General features: G+C 44.8%; 1 protein-coding gene across 7 annotated transcripts in view; it reads left to right on the top strand.

Annotated features, from left to right (window-relative positions):
• ATF7IP2 (activating transcription factor 7 interacting protein 2) overlaps positions 1–17,999 on the top strand; it is a 589,221-nt gene that overhangs the window by 241,412 nt on the left and 329,810 nt on the right. For 6 of the 7 annotated variants that reach the window (XM_073591215.1, XM_073591213.1, XM_073591214.1 and 3 more), the window contains one exon: positions 9,291–9,425. The exons of the other annotated variant lie outside the window; for it this stretch is intronic. In XM_073591215.1, coding sequence (XP_073447316.1) covers positions 9,291–9,425 — 135 coding nt within the window. The remainder of the gene's footprint in view (positions 1–9,290; positions 9,426–17,999) is intronic. 7 annotated transcript variants of the gene reach the window in all.

Genomic DNA, 17,999 nt, shown 5'->3' with positions numbered 1-17,999 from the left:
TCTCACAAAAGTGAGTACACTTTGCTACAAAGCAAATGACACTTTGCTACAATGTAAAGTAGTAAGTGTACAGCTTATATAACAGTGTAAATTTGCTGTCCCCTGAAAATAACAACACACAGCCAATAATGTCTAAACCGCTGGCAACAAAAGTGTGTACACCCCTAGAGATGTAAAGGCCCGGAAAAAAAACGGAAAAATTTAGAGAAAAAACTGTTTTTTTTTCGTTTTTTTTTTTTTTTTCTTGAAGGCTTTTTTGTTTTTTCAATTTTTCCAATTTTTTGGAAAAAAAACAAAGAAAAAAAAAAATTTGGAATATTTTATTTTAACATGACAAATAAAATATTTTAAGACAGGGTGTTCAAATATTTTCCAAATCATTTCCAAAAAAAAAGTATGATATCAGATTATTCCAATTTCTGTGCAATTTCTTTGAGTGAGGACAAGCAAGTCCTAGGTAACAAACTGAACCCTCCTATGCAAGAACAGTATGCATTTCTTCCTTTAGGAGGTGCTGTGCTGCTATTGTAACAAGAACCGGTCCGGTCAAACCTTAAGTTTTTAGAAGTTCCTAATTGTGATGACGGACAAAAAAGAGTAGCTGCAGAAGCAGAGACGGATACTGACAATTTCAGCTCAGAAAATGATTCTGATTAAATGTCCATTGAAACTTAGTCCCACTCTCTTCTTAACACTTCCCCCATCTTCAATTCTTTTTATGAGAATGGGGTTTTTATTTTTATTTAATACTGTGGAGAGGAAATATGAAAAATTGTTACTTTTGGTTTTGAAAATTGTTTTGTGGAGGCTTTTTGGCTGTTCCACATAAACTAGTAAGCAGTTCAGGAGATTGTTGCTCCCTTTTTTACAAATAAATATTATTAAAAAGTAAATTCTGTTTGTGATAATTGTTTGGCTACACTATATTTTTAATATGCTAGTTGTGATAATTTTATGCCAAGTCTAATTGTTCATAATCATATTTTATGTTCCTAAAGTAACAGAATGACTTTCAATCTTAAAAAGACAAAGTGCTAATGTAGCATTTTTTTTCAATTTTTTTCAATTTTTCTGAAAATTTTAGTTTTTTTCCCCCAAAAAAGCTTCAACATTTCCAGAAATTTTACATCTCTATAAACCCCTAAGTGAAAATGTCCGAATTGGGTCCAGTTAGCCATTTTCCCTCCCTGGTGTCATGTGACTCGTTAGTGTTACAAGGTCTCCACATTGCACCTCATGGCAAAGAACTCTCTAAGGATCTGAAATAAAGAATTTTTGCTCTACATAAAGATGACCTAGGCTATAAGAAGATTGCAAAGACCCTGAAACTGAGCTGCAGCACTGTGGCCAAGACCATATAATGGTTTAACAGGACAGGTTCCACTCAGAACAGGCCTCGCCATGGTCGACCAAAAAGGTTGAGTGCATGTGCTCAGCGTCGTATCCCGAGGCTGTCTATGGGAAATAGATGGATGGGTGCTGCCAGCATTGCTGCAGAGGTTGAAGGGGTGGGGGGCAGCCTGCCAGTGCTCAGACCATACGCCGTACACTGCATCAAATTGGTCTGCATGGCTGCCATCCAAGAAGGAAGCCTTTTCTAAAGATGATGTACAAGAAAGCTTGCAAACAGTTTGCTGAAGACAAGCAGATTAAGGACATGGCTTACTGGAACCATGTCCTGTGGTCTGATGAAACCAAGATAAACCTATTTGGTTCAGATGGTGTCAAGCGTGTGTGGCGGCAACCATGTGACGAGTACAAAGACAAGTGTTTCTTGCCTACAGTCAAGCATGGTGGTGGGAGTGTCATGATCTGGGGTAGAGTTGCACCGATACTACTTGTTTTTAGCAATGAGTACAAGTACTGATACTTTTTTTTTTTTTTAAGTACTCGCCAATACCTATTTCCGGCATTTAGGGAGCTCAAGATGAGCAGGGAGGAGGTCGCTATCAGCTCTCAGGGCAGCACAGAGTTAAGTTTAGGTTTTCATTAACCAGTCGGCAGCAGGCTCCTCTCCCAGCAGGCAGCAAAGGGAGTAATGACGGCTCCTGTGTACGGACCCCAGGCTCTAGCTAAAAAGTTTGTGTTTTGCCTGTCTGCACACAGCAGAGACGATTGAGGGGGAGGATAGCACTGAGCGCCGAGAGAGAAGGCATGGCCAGCTGCACATCTACCTCCCCAGTTTTTTAGTCAAATCTTCACCTGGAGGTCTGAGCAGTGGACAGGCTAAGGAAGGAAGCATTCCTGCATACCAACACTCCCCTGCGGTGGTACATCCAGGCTTGTTACTCCCTCCATGCATGGCAGACTCCACAGATTCAGCTCCTTCACACACACTGATGGCTAGTGGCAGCTGCCCCTGGTTGTGTTTACATTCATCTGTCAACAGGAACCCAGCTGACTGATGAATGAGTCAGTTGTTAAGGACATGGCGGCCCCGCACCTTAACTGCTAATTGCTACGTTCTTTTGTGTACATTTCAGTTGTCAGCGGGTGAATTGAGTTATTTTGAGGGGACAGCAAATTTATACTGTTATGAGCTGTACACTCACTACTTTATATTGAAGCAAAGTGTAATTTCTTCAGTGTTGTCACATGAAACGATATAATAAAATATTTACAAAAATGAGAGGGGTGTATTCACTTTTGTGAGATACTGTATAGTAGGTGTAAAAGAAAAAGGCGCACTCTGCTTCATTCTGCTTCGTCTTTTTTTAATCCCTTTTCCTTCAAAACAACCTCAATTCTTCTAGGTACACTTGCACACAATTTTTGAAGGAACTCGGCAGGTAGGTTGTTCAAACATCTTGGAGAACTAACCACTGATCTTCTGTGGATGTAATCTGCTTCAAATCCTTCTGTCTCTGTTATCTCAGACAGACTCAATGTTGAGATAAGGGATCTGTGGTGGCCAAATTATCGCTTCCAGGACTCCAGGTTGTTTACACTCAAGATACAGTCAGGTCCATAAATATTGGGACATCGACACAATTCTAATCTTTTTGGCTCTATATACAATGGATTTGAAATGAAACAAACAAGATGTGCTTTAACTGCAGACTTTCAGCTTTAATTTGAGGGTATTTACATCCAAATCAGGTGAACGGTGTAGGAATTACAAGTGTTTGTATGTGTCTCCCACTTTTTAAGGGACCAAAATTAATGGGAAAATTGGCTGCTCAGCTGTTCCATGGCCAGGTGTGTGTAATTCCCTCATTATCCCATTTACAAGGAGCAGATAAAAGGTCCAGAGTTCATTTTGAGTGTGCTATTTGCATTTGGAATCTGTTGCTATCAACTCTCAATATGAGATCCAAAGAGCTGTCACCATCAGTGAAGCAAGCCATCATTAGGCTGAAAAAACAAAACAAACCCATCAGAGAGATGGCAAAAACATTAGGTGTGGCTGTGACAGACTCACCCGGGACAGAGGATGTTGGAGGGGACTGAATGTGAGCCTCTTGCCTACAGATTATGGGCCCTGGCATTTGGGGTACCCTTGAGGTGGTGTTACTTTGGCTTCAGGGTCCTTGTCCCCCAGGACACAGACTCTGGGGACCCTGTATTTGCCATATTAGCAATAGTGACCGAGTCATACAGTTGGGACACATACTGTGAGGAGATGCTAATATCAACTCCACTCACCTGTCTGATGTCTGCTATAATGTGTTTAATGTAAATGAGTCTAGTCTGGCTTACCACAGTTTCTCTAAGGGTATTCCACACATTGTTGTTTGTTCTAATTAACCCTGTGTTGATGTTTATGGTAATGTGTATTGAATAGTCAATGGCTAGGAGACGAACAGTCTACTCCTACTATAGTTTGTTGATGACTAGGCTGAGGAGGGGGGAGATCACTGTTTGTATTGTTAAGTGTAATTAGCTCCTGCTATTGTGAGAAATGTCCTGTGGTTGTACTTATGATAATGTATAATGTACTGTGTGAAGCTTGGAGACAACAAGTCTAACCTGTAGTGAAATCCTGAAGGGCACAGAGTCGCATCAGCTGCTTAAAGGGATTAGTTAATTAGCTCATGTTAATTTGTTAAAGGTGTATTGTTAGAGTAATATGAGCAGGAGGGGGAACCTCCTCTTCTACTGTATGTAAGACTGTATTCTGGTTCTAATAAATGAGTCCATGTTAGCAGTGAAACAAACGTCACCTTGTTTTATGCTTATGAGCGGTTGGAATATCTGTATCCAGACTGGGAGGAAGTGGTATATGACGGAAGCACTCAAGCGGAGTGTGGGATGTTCCGTTACATTGGTGGCAAGCAGCGGGACACTTCCTGCAGTCTTGGACATCCAAGCTTCCACCTGGATCCAAGGTCTGGATAGCAGGAGAGGAGAGGTACAGATACCAGCCGCCATGGAAGAGGAATTCAGAAGGAGGTTGTGAGAGATGCAGACACAGCACAGAGGACCAGTATCAGAGCAGATCCTGCTGGGATTGTTAGTTTGTAGATTGATAGTTTGTTTCTATCCGCTGTGAACTCTGGAAGGAAGCGCTAGCCTGTGAGCAGCGACACCAGGGAAAAGTTCTCCCCTTCATCGAGGAAAGGTACCGGTCGCAGTATGGATTGGGGGTTCTGTTTTTGGGAGAAAAACCGAACAAGGAGCAGACAGCGGAATTAAGCAGGCTGGTCTGGACAGAGATGCGGCTGGATGAGAGCTACAGAGCTCTCCGGTGGCATGTATCCCAAGCATGCCCTTGGATAGCGGATGACAGCCCAACGGAAGGCTTTGGCTACGGCGGCCTGGGACTGTTGTATGTAAAGCTGACAGGGGACCCTAACTTTGGGAGTGATTTGGAGTGGCGGTGGGACGAAATAATGGATTACAGAGAACAGCTACTGAACATTTCGAAAGTGCACTGAAAGATATAGAGTTTCTGGCCGTTCAGGAATGAGAGCTGGAGATTGCCTACAGACAGCTGCTAGACTCTGCTCAGCGCCAGGGCTGGGCTCCCTTTGCCTGGGACTATCAGGAAATACCAGGTGACAAGTCTGAAATCCTGGCTGAAGAGTCGGCAATGTGGCAGAGTAACAGTGTGCTTTGCCAACCTGCCTCCACAGCTAGGGAGGCGGAGGTCTTATGGTGGATGCAGCAAGTGGTGACTGACCTTGATGACCCCGTTTCTGCAAGGGATGATCTTGGATGGAGGAATGTGCCTGTCCAGCAGCATGCCAGAGAATCTGCAGTGGAAAATCTGGAGATTGCCATCCCCAAAGCTGAAGTGCTGACAACAGGGCAGAGCTCTGCTAACCTCTGCCCAACATTGATAGCATCTTCTGAGTTCCATGGCAGGAGATGGTGAACCTCTATCCCCAGACACCAGTTGCAGAGACAAGGGATTTGATAGACTTCTCTGCTAAGGAAGAACAACCTGATGAGCCTCCAGCAGAAGAGCTAGTATTGGGGCCAAACTTCACTGTGCTCTGCCCAGCACCAACAGCAGTATCTGTGGAGTTACAAGGAACTTCCCCAGCTGAAGTGCTGGTCACCAGACAGCGGGTCCAAGACCTCTGCCCCACACCTGTGGCAGTTTCGGAGGCTCAGGGTGAGAAGGTGGCAATCACTTCCCAGCAGCAGATACAGGGGGAGAAGAGGTGTTCTTCGTCCCTCCCCAGTTGTCCAGGGTGAAGGAAGCGGTCTTTCCTCCCCAGCAAAGATCCGTGCACATGGGATACAGTACCACAGACATGTTGTCCCAGCAGCCAGATGAGGGAATGAAACAGGAAGCAGCCGGCTCACCTCCCCAATGGCAGCTACACAGTCTGGGAGTGGAGGAATCCAGCCTCCTGCCCCAACGATTAGCCGGAGCAGAGGGTGTGAAGTCCCCAGCAGAAGTGCTGGCAACAGGGCAGAGTGCTACCAACCTCTGCCCAGCACCGGCAACAACTGTGGAGATCGAGGGAGCCGGGGCAGTCGGTCCCTCTCTCCGGCGTCAAGCTGATGTAGTGAAGCTGCTACTCCCAGCTGAATCGCTGGCAACAGGGCAGAGCACTGCTGGCCTCTGCCTAGCACCTACAGTTTCTCCTCAGCTTCAGGGAACTGGGACAATGGGCCCCTCTGCCCAGCAACAGGCCAAGCCATTGAATGTTAAACACCACCCGGATGAAGCGCTGACAGACGGACAGAGTCAATGACCTCTGCCCCACACCTACTGAGGTCAACTATTCCTTGCAGCCAAGAAAGGAGATCATGCGGACAGACTTTGTGAGTTTACTCTAACGCATGTCCAGACCAGGTGGAGGTCTGGGACCTTGTTAGTCAACTTTTGATGGGAGAGAAATGTGACAGACTCACCCGGGACAGAGGCTGTTGGAGGGGACTGAATGTGAGCCTTTGCCTACAGATTATGGGCCCTGGCATTTGGGGTACCCTTGAAGTGTTGTTACTTTGGCTTCGGGTCCTTGTCCCCCATGACACACAGACTCTGGGGACCCTGTATTTGCCATATTAGCAGTAGTGACCGAGTCATACTGTTGGGACACATACTTTGAGGAGATGCTAATATCAACTCCACTCACCTGTCTGATGTCTGCTAAAATGTGTTTAATGTAAATGAGTCTAGTCTGGCTTACCACAGGTTCTAAGGGTATTCCACACATTGTTGGTTGTTCTAATTAACCCTGTGTTGATGTTTATGGTAATGGGTATTGAATAGTCAATGGCTAGGAGACGAACAGTCTACTCCTCCTATAGCTTGTTTTTGACTAGGCTGAGGAGGGGGGGGGAGATCACTGTTTGTATTGTCAAGTATAATTAGCTCCTGCTATTGTGAGAAATGTCCTGTGGTTGTACTTATGATAATGTATAATGTACTGTGTGAAGCTCGGAGACAACAAGTCTAACCTGTGGTGAAATCCTGAAGGGCACAGAGTCACATCGGCTGCTTAAAGGGATTAGTTAATTAGCTCATGTTAATTTGTTAAAGGTGTATTGTTAAAGTAATATGGGCAGGAGGGGGGAACCTCCTCTTCTACTGTATATAAGACTGTGTTCTGGTTCTAATAAATGAGTCGATGTCAGCAGTGAAACAAGCGTCGCCTTGTTTTGTGCTTATGCTTCGGTTGGAATATCTGATATCTGTATCCAGACTGGGGGGAGGTGGTATATGACGGAAGCACTCAAGCGGAGTGTGGGACATTCCATTACAGTGGTTAAATCAACTGTTTGAAACATCCTTAAAAAGAAAGAACGCACTGGTGAGCTCAGCAACACCAAAAGACCCGGAAGACCACAGAAAACAACTGTGGTGGATGATGAAGAATTCTTTCCCTGGTGAAGAAAACACCCTTTACAACAGTTGGCCAGATCAAGAACACTCTCCAGGAGGTAGGTGTATGTGTCAAAGTCAACAATCAAGAGAAGACTTCACCAGAGTGAATACAGAGGGTTCACCACAAGATGTAAACCAGGAAGGCCAGATTAGTTTGCTAAACATCATCAAAAAAAGCCTTCACAGTTCTGGAACAACATCCTATGGACAGATGAGACCAAGATCAACTTGTACCAGAGTGATGGGAAGAGAAGAGTATGGATAAGGAACTGCTCATGATCCAAAGCATACCACCTTATCAGTGAAGCATACTGGTGGTAGTGTCATGGCGTGGGCACGTATGGCTGCCAATGGAATTGGTTCTCTTGTATTTATTGATGATGTGACTGCTGACAAAAGCAGCAGGATGAATTCTGAAGTTTTTTTGGCAATATTATCTGCTCATAGTCAGCAAAATGCTTTAGAACTCATTGGATGGCGCTTTACAGTGCAGATGGACAATGACCCGAAGCATACTGTGAAAGCAACCAAAGAGTTTAAGGGAAAGAAGTGGAATGTTATGCAATGGCCAAGTCAATCACCTGACCTGAATCAAACTGAGCATGCCTTTCACTTGCTGAAGACAAAACTGAAGTGAAAATGCCCCAAGAACAAGCAGGAACTGAAGACAGTTACAGTAGAGGCCTGGCAGAGTATCACCAGGGATGATGTTTATGCATTCCAGACTTCAGGCTGTAATTGGCTGCAAAGGATTTGCAACCAAGTATTAAAAAGTGAAAGTTTGGATGATTTTTAATCTGTCCCATCACTTTTGGTCCCTTAAAAAGTTGAAGGCACATATACAAACTGGAATTCCTACACCGTTCGCCTGATTTGGATGTAAATACCCTAAAATTAATGCTGAAAGTCTGCAGTTAAAGCACATCTTGTTCGTTTCATTTCAAATCCATTGTGATGATGTATAGAGCCAAAAAGTTTAGAATTGTCGATGTCCCAATATTTATGGACCTGACTGTAGTTCACAATGACACTGACTGCATGTTTGGGGTTATTGTCCTGCTGCAAAATAAATTTGGTGCCAATTGCATGCCTCCCTTATGCTATGGCATGATGGATAAGCATCTCAGTAATGCGGACACGATTTATCCTGACCAATTCTCCAACTACTTTTGCAGAAATGCATCCCCAAACTTATAAGGAACCTCCACCATGCTTCACTGTTGCCTGCGGACACTCATTATTGTACCATTCTCCAGCCGTTTGCGAACAAACTGCCTTTTGCTACAGCCAAATATTTAAAATTTTGACTCATAAGTCCAGAGAACCTGCTGCCATTTTTCTGCAACCCAGTTCCAATGTTTTTGTGCGTAGTTGAGATGCTTAGACTGGTTTCCATGTCCTATAAATGAAAACACAGGAACTGGGGTGAAACTCCACAACAGGACATAGCAAAAATAAACCAACAAGGGGTTTAACCATTCACTACTGCATCTAGTTCTGCAATTTTAAATGTATTAAACAAAATTAGCGGCATAGGATTGTAGACCTAAATCTGAAGCCAATCCTACTTCTGCCTTTGGGTGGCAGAATCACATGCGATCCGAGTGCAGTGTGATTTCAGCCTATTCAGCAAAAGTATTGCATGCAGTACTTTACAAAATGCAGAGCAACTTCTATACCATGCGATCCAGTGCAGGAAAACAGTGCGTTTGGGGTGTGGTTAGAATTTCGTTGACACCTGCTGCAAATTGCAAGTGCAATTTAAACGTGGTGCAGGAAATGCGCACGGAACACGGGTTTCCCATACTGCGTTTTGGTGTGAACTGGACCTTAGTCCATAGTTAAGATCATCAGAACCTGCTAGTGAAATCTGCCAAGTAAACTGTAAATCCTGTTTCTGCAGTGTGTTGTGTGCATCTGAAACAATTTCTTGTAAATATGTAATGTTTTTGTACTACCCATAACATAACATGTACAATTTTTTGTTTTTATTTTCCTTCACCAGATTGGTGGTTTAATTCAAGGAAGAATAGAAACCGTTTTTAAGGAATCTTTTGACCAAAGAATACAAGATTTATCCCAACAAATCAACCTAATTCAGTGCAAAGAGGATAATATTGAAATACTTACCCGGCACCTTGTGAGTTCACTTTTTTTTTTTTTACATTTTCTAAAGCTAAGCATAGACTATTTCCATCAAAGAATGCCATGCTGGGACATCTGTCTGTCATTTTAGGGCTGGGACCATCCAGGGTTTAGGTGTGTTGACTGATGGACGGGAGCAGAGCACATGCAGTGAATTTTTGGGAAAAGGAAAGTCACTTGGGTATTTTCCAGCAAATTGAAAATCTCAATGACAATGAGTATTTCTAATGTCAGATGTTCTGGTTGCCTCCTAGGGGTACCCATAAGTGACATTTCTATTTATAACTGGATAGACGTGTGTCTTTTATCAACCAGATTAACTATGTAACATGCTTGTTGTACTTCAGCCTGCCGATCATTTTAAAAACAGTCCATGGTTTGATGTCCCATACATATCGGACCTTCATCCGAAGGGTCAAGACTAGTCAACCCCGAGAGAGGCCGCAACCACAAAGGCCAAAGGGGGCCACATAAGAAAAGACACCAAAATGGGGGCCTGACATAACATTTAAATAAAACAGAAAACAAGTATGAGAGAATCGCACACAAAAAAAAATTCTTGGAATTGACCACAAATGATTAACCTCTATGCAAATATGCAGAATCTTGGCGGGTGGGCCTTGCTGCGAGAGGCCGCATATTTGCATACCAAATTGTAAACGGGCAAGAGCGTGCGCCCTACGTGCTCCTGGCACAGTTTCTGCCGTCTAATGGAAAGCTTTCCGATCATGTGACAGACAATCATGGTGGTCACATGGTCATAAGCCCCACCTCCTGGCATCAGAAACCCCTTAAAAATATATTTAGATATCCTAAGAGTAGTCTTTTTGCTTCAGAGCCCGGAAAAAGGCAGCAATATTTTTTATTTTTCAAATAACATGTTCTTGCTTTAACATGGTTAACATCCTGTACAAGTGGCCAGCCCCCCCCCCCCCCCCAAATCTGCTGAAGGCAGCTCTGTTCCTCTGTTTTTTGCCTAGTGTCCAGGAGAAAAAAACTAGCTCCCTCCCTGACACCTTTTTAGTTTCTGCTTTTTCTTTCTTTTTTTCTTAATTTTTTTCTTATTTTTTTTTCTCCCCTAGTCCTCCAGGACAGCCTCTGGTACATAGAGCCCCTCCATCTGGGACAGGAAACGCGTTCACCCGATTCCTTAAAGGTGGTCATCCAGGCCTCCTCCAGTTTTTGTGTTTCCTGGGAAGTTAGTATGATCCATGTCTCTCAGGGCTGTCCTGGGTGGTAGCTCCCCAGGAATACCTTCTGCCCGTGCAATCCCTCCTCCTAGGTGGAGCGAGTCTGCGTCTTACCGCTGCTGGTGCTTGGGGACAGAGATGGACCTATGAGGGGGTTGCAGTGCCCACCATGCAGCTTGTTTGTACTATCCCGCAAAGCAGGGAGGAGAGTGCGGCACGCGGGGACGGGGTCGTCTGCACTCCAGGCTGGTTCCGGAGGCTGCAGGGGCAGTCTTCCGGCGGAGTGACCTCATCAGAGGACGCCTGAGACAATGGTTCTGGTCCCTTGGAAGGCATGGTGGTGGGGTGCTGCGGGCATCTGGCGCTGAGTGGAGACCGGGCAGAGGCACTGTCGGATCACTGCAGGACACCATGGAGGGCACTAAGACTTCACAGGCAGTGGACTGTCATGTAAGCATTGGGTGGGTCCCCACTTGCTAACCCGGGGGGAGGGGTCTTTTCCTAGTTCCGGAGGGGAGGGGGGCATTTTTGGGAGCCACAGTTGATGGGGTGGGATCCTTTCCTTCCTCAGCCCAGCACAGGGTGTCTGGTATGCAGGATTCTGGTACTGATGGGGTCTGTTTCTCTGCCTTTTTGGGTTAAAGCCCAATACAAGACACAGGCACCAAGAAGGAAGTGTGCCATTTGTGCAGCAAAGTTAGCCTCAACTTTGGAAAAAAGCCGCTTTTGCCCGGGGTGTGTGTCAATAGCTTGGTGAAAGAGTCAGTGACAGCGTGTCACAAAATTCTTTCTTTAGTCAAAAATTAGATTGCGTCTACTTTCCAGTCGTTCAAGAGCTTATTGGATAGGATGCACAGTCCCCATGCGGCCTTAACAAGAGCCACCAGTATGTTGGCTTTGTCTGAACCCAGCCAGGAAGGGGATGGCGAGTACAGGGAGGAGGACCCTAGGTCGCATATCCCTTCGCACGTGGACTCTGGATCAGAGGAAAAAAGGATACTCCAAGGGGTATAGGTATAGACTGACGCTGGATGAGGTGGACAATCACCTTAAGGCTATGACACTCTAGAAATTGATGAAGAGGTACAGTTATTCAAGCATGACCTCATGTACCAGGTGTTAAATGCAAAAAAAAAATCCAGGGTTTTCCCTGTACATAGTTCCTTGGTGGATTCTTTAAACCACTTAAAGTGTAAGTTCACCTTTACAGAAAAATCTGTAAGGTGAACTTACACAGGGCCCCCTCCTCAACCCCCCCCCCCTAGTCCTGCTGACCCGCAGCGTGGCGATCTCCCGTTCTAAACCCTTCTATAGCTGCCTCACTGGTCCTGGGCTTAGAAATCCCCTCGGCATTCACGCGCCTTCTTCCCCGCTGAGAGGACGGGCTACACGGGTTCTGATTGGTCAGGGCCGACCAATTAGAATGCTCCTAAACGTCCCTCCTGACTGGATACGTTTTAGGAGATTAAGCTGTGGGGATTTCTAAATCCCGGACCAGTGAGGTGGCTATAGCAGGACTCATAATGGGAGATCGCCGCGCTGCAGGTCAGCAGGATCACCCAAACATTAATATATACTTTTTTCAGACACTCTAGAGAATAAAATGGCGGTCGTTGCAATAATTTGTCACATCGTATTTGCGCAGCAGTCTTACAAACACAATTTTTTTTTGGAAAAAGTACACTCCCCTTTTTTTTGGAAAAAATACACTCCCCTTTTTTTTGGAAAAAATACACTCCCCTTTTTTTGGAAAAAATACACTCCCCTTTTTTTGGAAAAAATACACTCCCCTTTTTTTGGAAAAAATACACTCCCCTTTTTTTGGAAAAAATACACTCCCCTTTTTTTGGAAAAAATACACTCCCCTTTTTTTGGAAAAAATACACTCCCCTTTTTTTGGAAAAAACACTCCCCTTTTTTTGGAAAAAATACACTCCCCTTTTTTTGGAAAAAATACACTCCCCTTTTTTTGGAAAAAATACACTCCCCTTTTTTTGGAAAAAATACACTCTCCCCTTTTTTTGGAAAAAATACACTCTCCCCTTTTTTTGGAAAAAATACACTCCCTTTTTTTTTTTTTTTTTTTTGAAAAATACACTCCCTTTTTTTTTTTTTTTTTTGGAAAAATACACTCCCTTTTTTTTTGGAAAAATACACTCCCTTTTTTTATTGGGAAAAATACTCCTTTTGAATTTAAAAAATACTCACACAGTAAATTTAGCCCAATTTTTTTCTATATTGTGAAAGTTGATGTTACATCGAGTAAATTGATACCCAACATGTCATGCTTCAAATTTGCACTAGCTCGTGGAATGGCGACAAGCTTTGGCACTTAAAAATCTCCATAGGCAACATTAAAAAATTTCTACAAGTTACCAGTTTTGAGTTAGAGGAGGTCCTACGCTAGAATTATTGCTCTCGCTCTAACGATCGCGGCGATACCTCATGTGTGGTTTGAACACTGCTTTCATATGTGGGCGCAACTTGCGTATGCGTTCGCTACTGCGCGCAAGCACTGAGGGACGGGGCACTTTAAATTTTTTTTTCTTTATTTTACTACTTATTTATTTTTACACTGTCCTTCCAAAATTTTCAATTTATTTATTTTTTTTTTAATTTTTTTTTTATATCACTTTTATTCGTATTACAAGGAATGTAAACATCCCTTGTAACAGAAAAAAAGCATGAAAGGACCTCTTTAATGTGAGATCTGGGGTCAAAAAGACCTCAGATCTCACATTTACACTTATATTTATTTTTTGGGGGGAAAAAAAAAATAAATTTGTGCCTTTTTCAGGCCGTTGGACGGAAGTGACGATTGATGTCACTGCCATCATCCAATGGCATAGTCGAGAGGGGGCCTTCATTCCCTCATTGAACTTAGTGCCAAGTAGGGGAAAGGATAGGATCATCTCCACTGCTACCCACGGCGCCGGTAAGTGGTGGAGATGACCGTGATGCGGCAGGAGGGGGAAAGGCGCCGTTGAAGAAAATACTGGGGTTTTGGCAGCTATCTGCTGCCATAACAGTATTTAACGTCAAAGTAGCGATTTATATCCACTGTGGGCGGTTCCGGGATTGGTTAAATTTGAATGGGTGAACCCTGAAAAAAAACCTTCTTTTTTCTTGGGCAGCCTTAAGAGCGAGATGGGGCTCAACCGTGGAATAGGATTCCAAAACTGGATGCCCCGCTTGCAAAGGTTTCTAGAAAAAAAAAATGTATTTAGCCTTCAAGACATGGGGTCTCCAAGGGACCCCATGGATAAAAGAGGGGAAGTTTTACTGCTGCGAACATGGGATCCCACTTCCATCAGTTTGAAGCCGGTGCTAGCAGCCACCTGTGTAGCCAGGAACAAAGATTGCAGGCTAACGCAGTTACACACATCTCTGCCGCCACATCCAGGCAGCAGATTCTAAAATCCTTTCTGTTGCTCTTCAAAGCAGTCGGATTCTTGGGCAATGCTTTGTGGAGTCAGGTAAGCTAGCAGCCAGGTCTTTTGCCTTTTGTAAATTCTGTAAGAAGAACCTTGTGATTGAAAACATGGATGGTGGATTTCACGTCCAAGCTAAGGCTTTGCTGTTTACCTTTTTCAGGAGATCATATGTTCGGCCTTGGGCTACAGGAAGCCCTTGAACACACCCAGGATAGGAAGAAAGAGTTCCCGGAGAGTAAGAGAAAGCCGGGTACCAAAATATTTTTTGGTGGCTACAAGCAACAGGGCCAGCAGGACAGATAGCCATCCCAAGAAGCACTGGTCGGGACATAAAGGCCGAGGAAGAGGGGGCGTTCTATTCAATCCTCAAGCTCCCGCAAAGTCCTAATGACTCCTGCGTTCCAGTGAGGGAAAGATTGGGGTCTTTCTCCCACAGTGGGCTTCAGTGACGCTGAGTCCGTACATCTTAGAAATAATGAGGAAAAGCTATAGGTTGGAGTCCAAATTCCTGGAGACCTCTTTGCCTCGGGATCAGGAGAAAGCAGAGACGCTTTGTCTCCTGTTCCGTTCTGTTGGACCAGCTGGTTCTCATGCAGGTACTGCAACGTGAGCGGGGCAGGGATTTTATTCCCACATATTTGTAGTGAAGAAGCCATCGGGCAAGTTTCGCCTGATTGTGAATCTTCGTCCACTCAACAGATCCCTGAGGCACAAGCATTTCAGAATGGAGTCTCTTATTTTCGGTGGCAAGCATGCTGTTCCCGGTCTGCTTTATGGCGAAGATCGATCTGAGGGATGCGTACCTCCACTTTCCGATACACACGGGTTTCCAGAGGTACCTCAGATTGGCAGTCAGGGTCAACTCAGAAATGCTCCGCTTCCAGTGTCAGACTCTCCTGTTTGGCCTAGCCTTGTCATTGAGGAGCTTTACAAAAGACACAAAGATCCTGCAAGGTTCTGTCTGTACCGTGACCTTCGGGCGCTGGACCCCGCATAGTGGAATCCTGGACACCACAGAGCTAAGGCATTCATGCAGGGTGCTGTATAGGTCCAAGGGAGTGGACCCTAAAACATGAAAGGGTACCCTTTTTTTTTTTTTTTTTTTTTTTTTTGAAGGTCCTCAAGTGACAGGAACCCACTAGAGCTGCACAATTAATCGCTAAAAAAATCATGATCTCGATTCACCTCCCCTGATGATCTCTCCTGCAGAGGTTGACGATTCTTTCATATAAACAAGTGGAGAGACTTTATCTGCTCACTCAGCTGTCAAAAGAAAGCATCTCTACCAAGTCTTTTGAACTTGAAACATTTTAACTAAGCTTCCTTCTTAGATCAAAGGGAAAGAACTTCTGTGTAAATAATCAGGGCAGTCTGCCAAGTTTTTAAACAACATGTAAATGCAGGAAGTTTAACCACTTAAAGTCTAAATCTTTTTCTGACACTTCTTTCTTAAGTTAAAATCAATATTTTTTGCTAGAAAATTACTTGCAACCCCCAAACATTATATATATTTTAGCAGAGACCCTAGGGAATAAAATGGCAATTGCTGCAATATTTTATGTCGAACTGTATTTGCCCAGCGGTCTTTCAAATGCAATTTTTTGGGAAAAATACACTTCAATGAATAAAAAAAAAAAACGAAACCGTAAAGTTAGCCCAATTTTTTTGTTTTAATGTGAAAGATGATGTTTCGCCGCGAGAATCGTGAGAGAATCCTGATCTATCCTCTAAGCAAAAAAATCATGATTCTCATTTTAGCCACAATCGTGCAGCTCTAGAACCCACCGTGATGGGTGAAGATTGGGCTCTTAGTTTCTAAGGCTGCCTTGCTCCTGGACAGGTAAGTGAAACCCCCTTATGTATTTATAATGGGGTGCCCCAGTGATTGTAACAATCAGTCAAGCTAGCTAGAAGCTGCACACGAAGATTCTCATCATATGCGAATACAGCTGCACCCGTTCGCAGGGACCGCAGAGTAGGCCCTGAACCAGGCATTTTCAGCAGTTCATTTCTCTTTACCCGATTTACGCAAGTCACCAGGTGTTGCTTGGCAGGCTAAGGTGCTTAGCAGGATTGTTGCATAGGGGCTTGGTGAGCCCTATTAAGGGGTCTCCATTTCTGGTGTATGTAAATACTAAACCCAGGAACTCCCTTTTTGTGGCTTGCAATGTCTTCAAAAAAGAGGTGCGGGGTTAACCTCGTAACCCTAGCGTTGTATCCCCTGAGAGACCAGAGGCTTCCGGGCAATCTGAACTGCTGCGCCTGGTATTGTGCCTACAGTCAGCGCTGCTGCTTCACCCTTTATCACCACGGATGAACAGTCCTCAGCCCTAGCCGGGTTAGAGCACAGGATTGCTGGCATGATTGCCTCCATCCCACAGGGTGGCAAGAAGCGTGACAGATCTCCCTCCCCTAAACCTCCTAATTTGGCGCAGGAATGGATTGAGGATGGGGAAGAGCTAAATACAAGGATTCTGTGGAGGGCCTGGCAGATGAATCTGCTTCTAAGCAATCTGGACCAGAAGATGTCTAGTAGGTGTCTGCCTCAGTCGCAGAGGCTTTTGATCCAGACTCTTACCGAGATGGTTCGCTCTGCTTTTAAGTTGCCTGCTGCAGAGGTTTCTGAGCCCCCCTGGTCCTCTTTGGGGTCGCTGAGGCCTCAGGCCACACAGGCTTTCCCCTTGCACCCACTGTTGGAACAGGTGGTGTATGCTGATTGGGAACATCAGGACAGGATTTACATTCCTCCTAAGAGGTTACCCCTTTTATATCCCATGGAGGGAAAGTTTAAGAAATGGAGCATGCCAGCCGTAGATGTGGCAGTCTCTTCCTTAACCACTGGGCAAGTTAAGTTCTTGTTTAATGCACAGGGCTTGAAGGACCCTGTTGACAAGAAACTGGAGTCTCTATTTGGCTCGTTTGGCTCTTCTGTCTATATACATGCAGACTTTTGTGGCTTAAGAACTGGTCAGCTCCTACCATAAAGGGGGAGTAGAGCTCATCCTGTAGTGACAGATCCCATGAAAACCACAACTCAGGTGTGGCGATCCTCCAAGGCAGCTCTCCTGAAGCAGTCATGCGTTTCCCCGCACACCGCGCTCTGGGCTAATCCCACGCTCCTCCACCTCTTCATTATCCCAGATCCGGCGAGTTGGGCTAAGAAAGGAATCCCCACCCTAAGACAGGTTATCCCAGGGGGCGTAATTGTCTTGTTCCAAGAGCTACAACAAACCCACCTCCTTCGGAGAACTTTTCCTTTTTAGATACTGGCAGCTGAAGCATGCCCTTAGGGCCCAATGCCTGCATCAGGTGACGCTTGAGCCTGATTCCATCGAGCGTCTCCTGATCCCGGAGGTGCTGGACAAACCCCTCTCCTCTCTGTACATATATCTAACAGTAGCCCACAATGTTAAAAAAAATTAGATCCATAGCCAAATGGCAGGCAGATATCCCATCTTTGGGAAAAGAGGAGTGGGAGGAATGTCTAACAACATTCATCCCCTCCATGATTGTGGCCAAGGACAGATTCATACTAAAATTTATCCATAGGGCTTACTACATGCCGCAGAGGCTAGCGGGCATATACCCTACGCCAGGGATATGCAATTAGTGGACCTCCAGCTGTTACAAAACTACAAGTCCCATCATGCCTCTACCTCTTTGTGTCATGCTTGTGGCTGTCAGTCTTGCAATGCCTCATGGGACTTGTAGTTCTGCAACATCTGGAGGTCCGCTAATTGCATATCCCTGCCCTACACTCAGCCCCAGATGTACTAGATGTGAGCTAGAAATGGGCACCTTCTTTTATATGGTCTGGTCCTGTCCCAAGCGCCGCCCGTTCTGGAGCACGCTGACGGACACTCTGGAGATTGTATGTGGAGTTAATGTACCCCTAGACCCTCTAACCCTTTTACTGAGTCACCTTGATGATATAGAAGGAGACCG

Source organism: Aquarana catesbeiana, linkage group LG06, assembly GCF_042186555.1.
Source record: "Aquarana catesbeiana isolate 2022-GZ linkage group LG06, ASM4218655v1, whole genome shotgun sequence".
Lineage (NCBI taxonomy): Eukaryota > Metazoa > Chordata > Amphibia > Anura > Ranidae > Aquarana > Aquarana catesbeiana.
The sequence above is the reverse complement of the archived record's forward strand: the minus strand, read 5'-3'. Positions and strand labels throughout refer to the sequence as shown.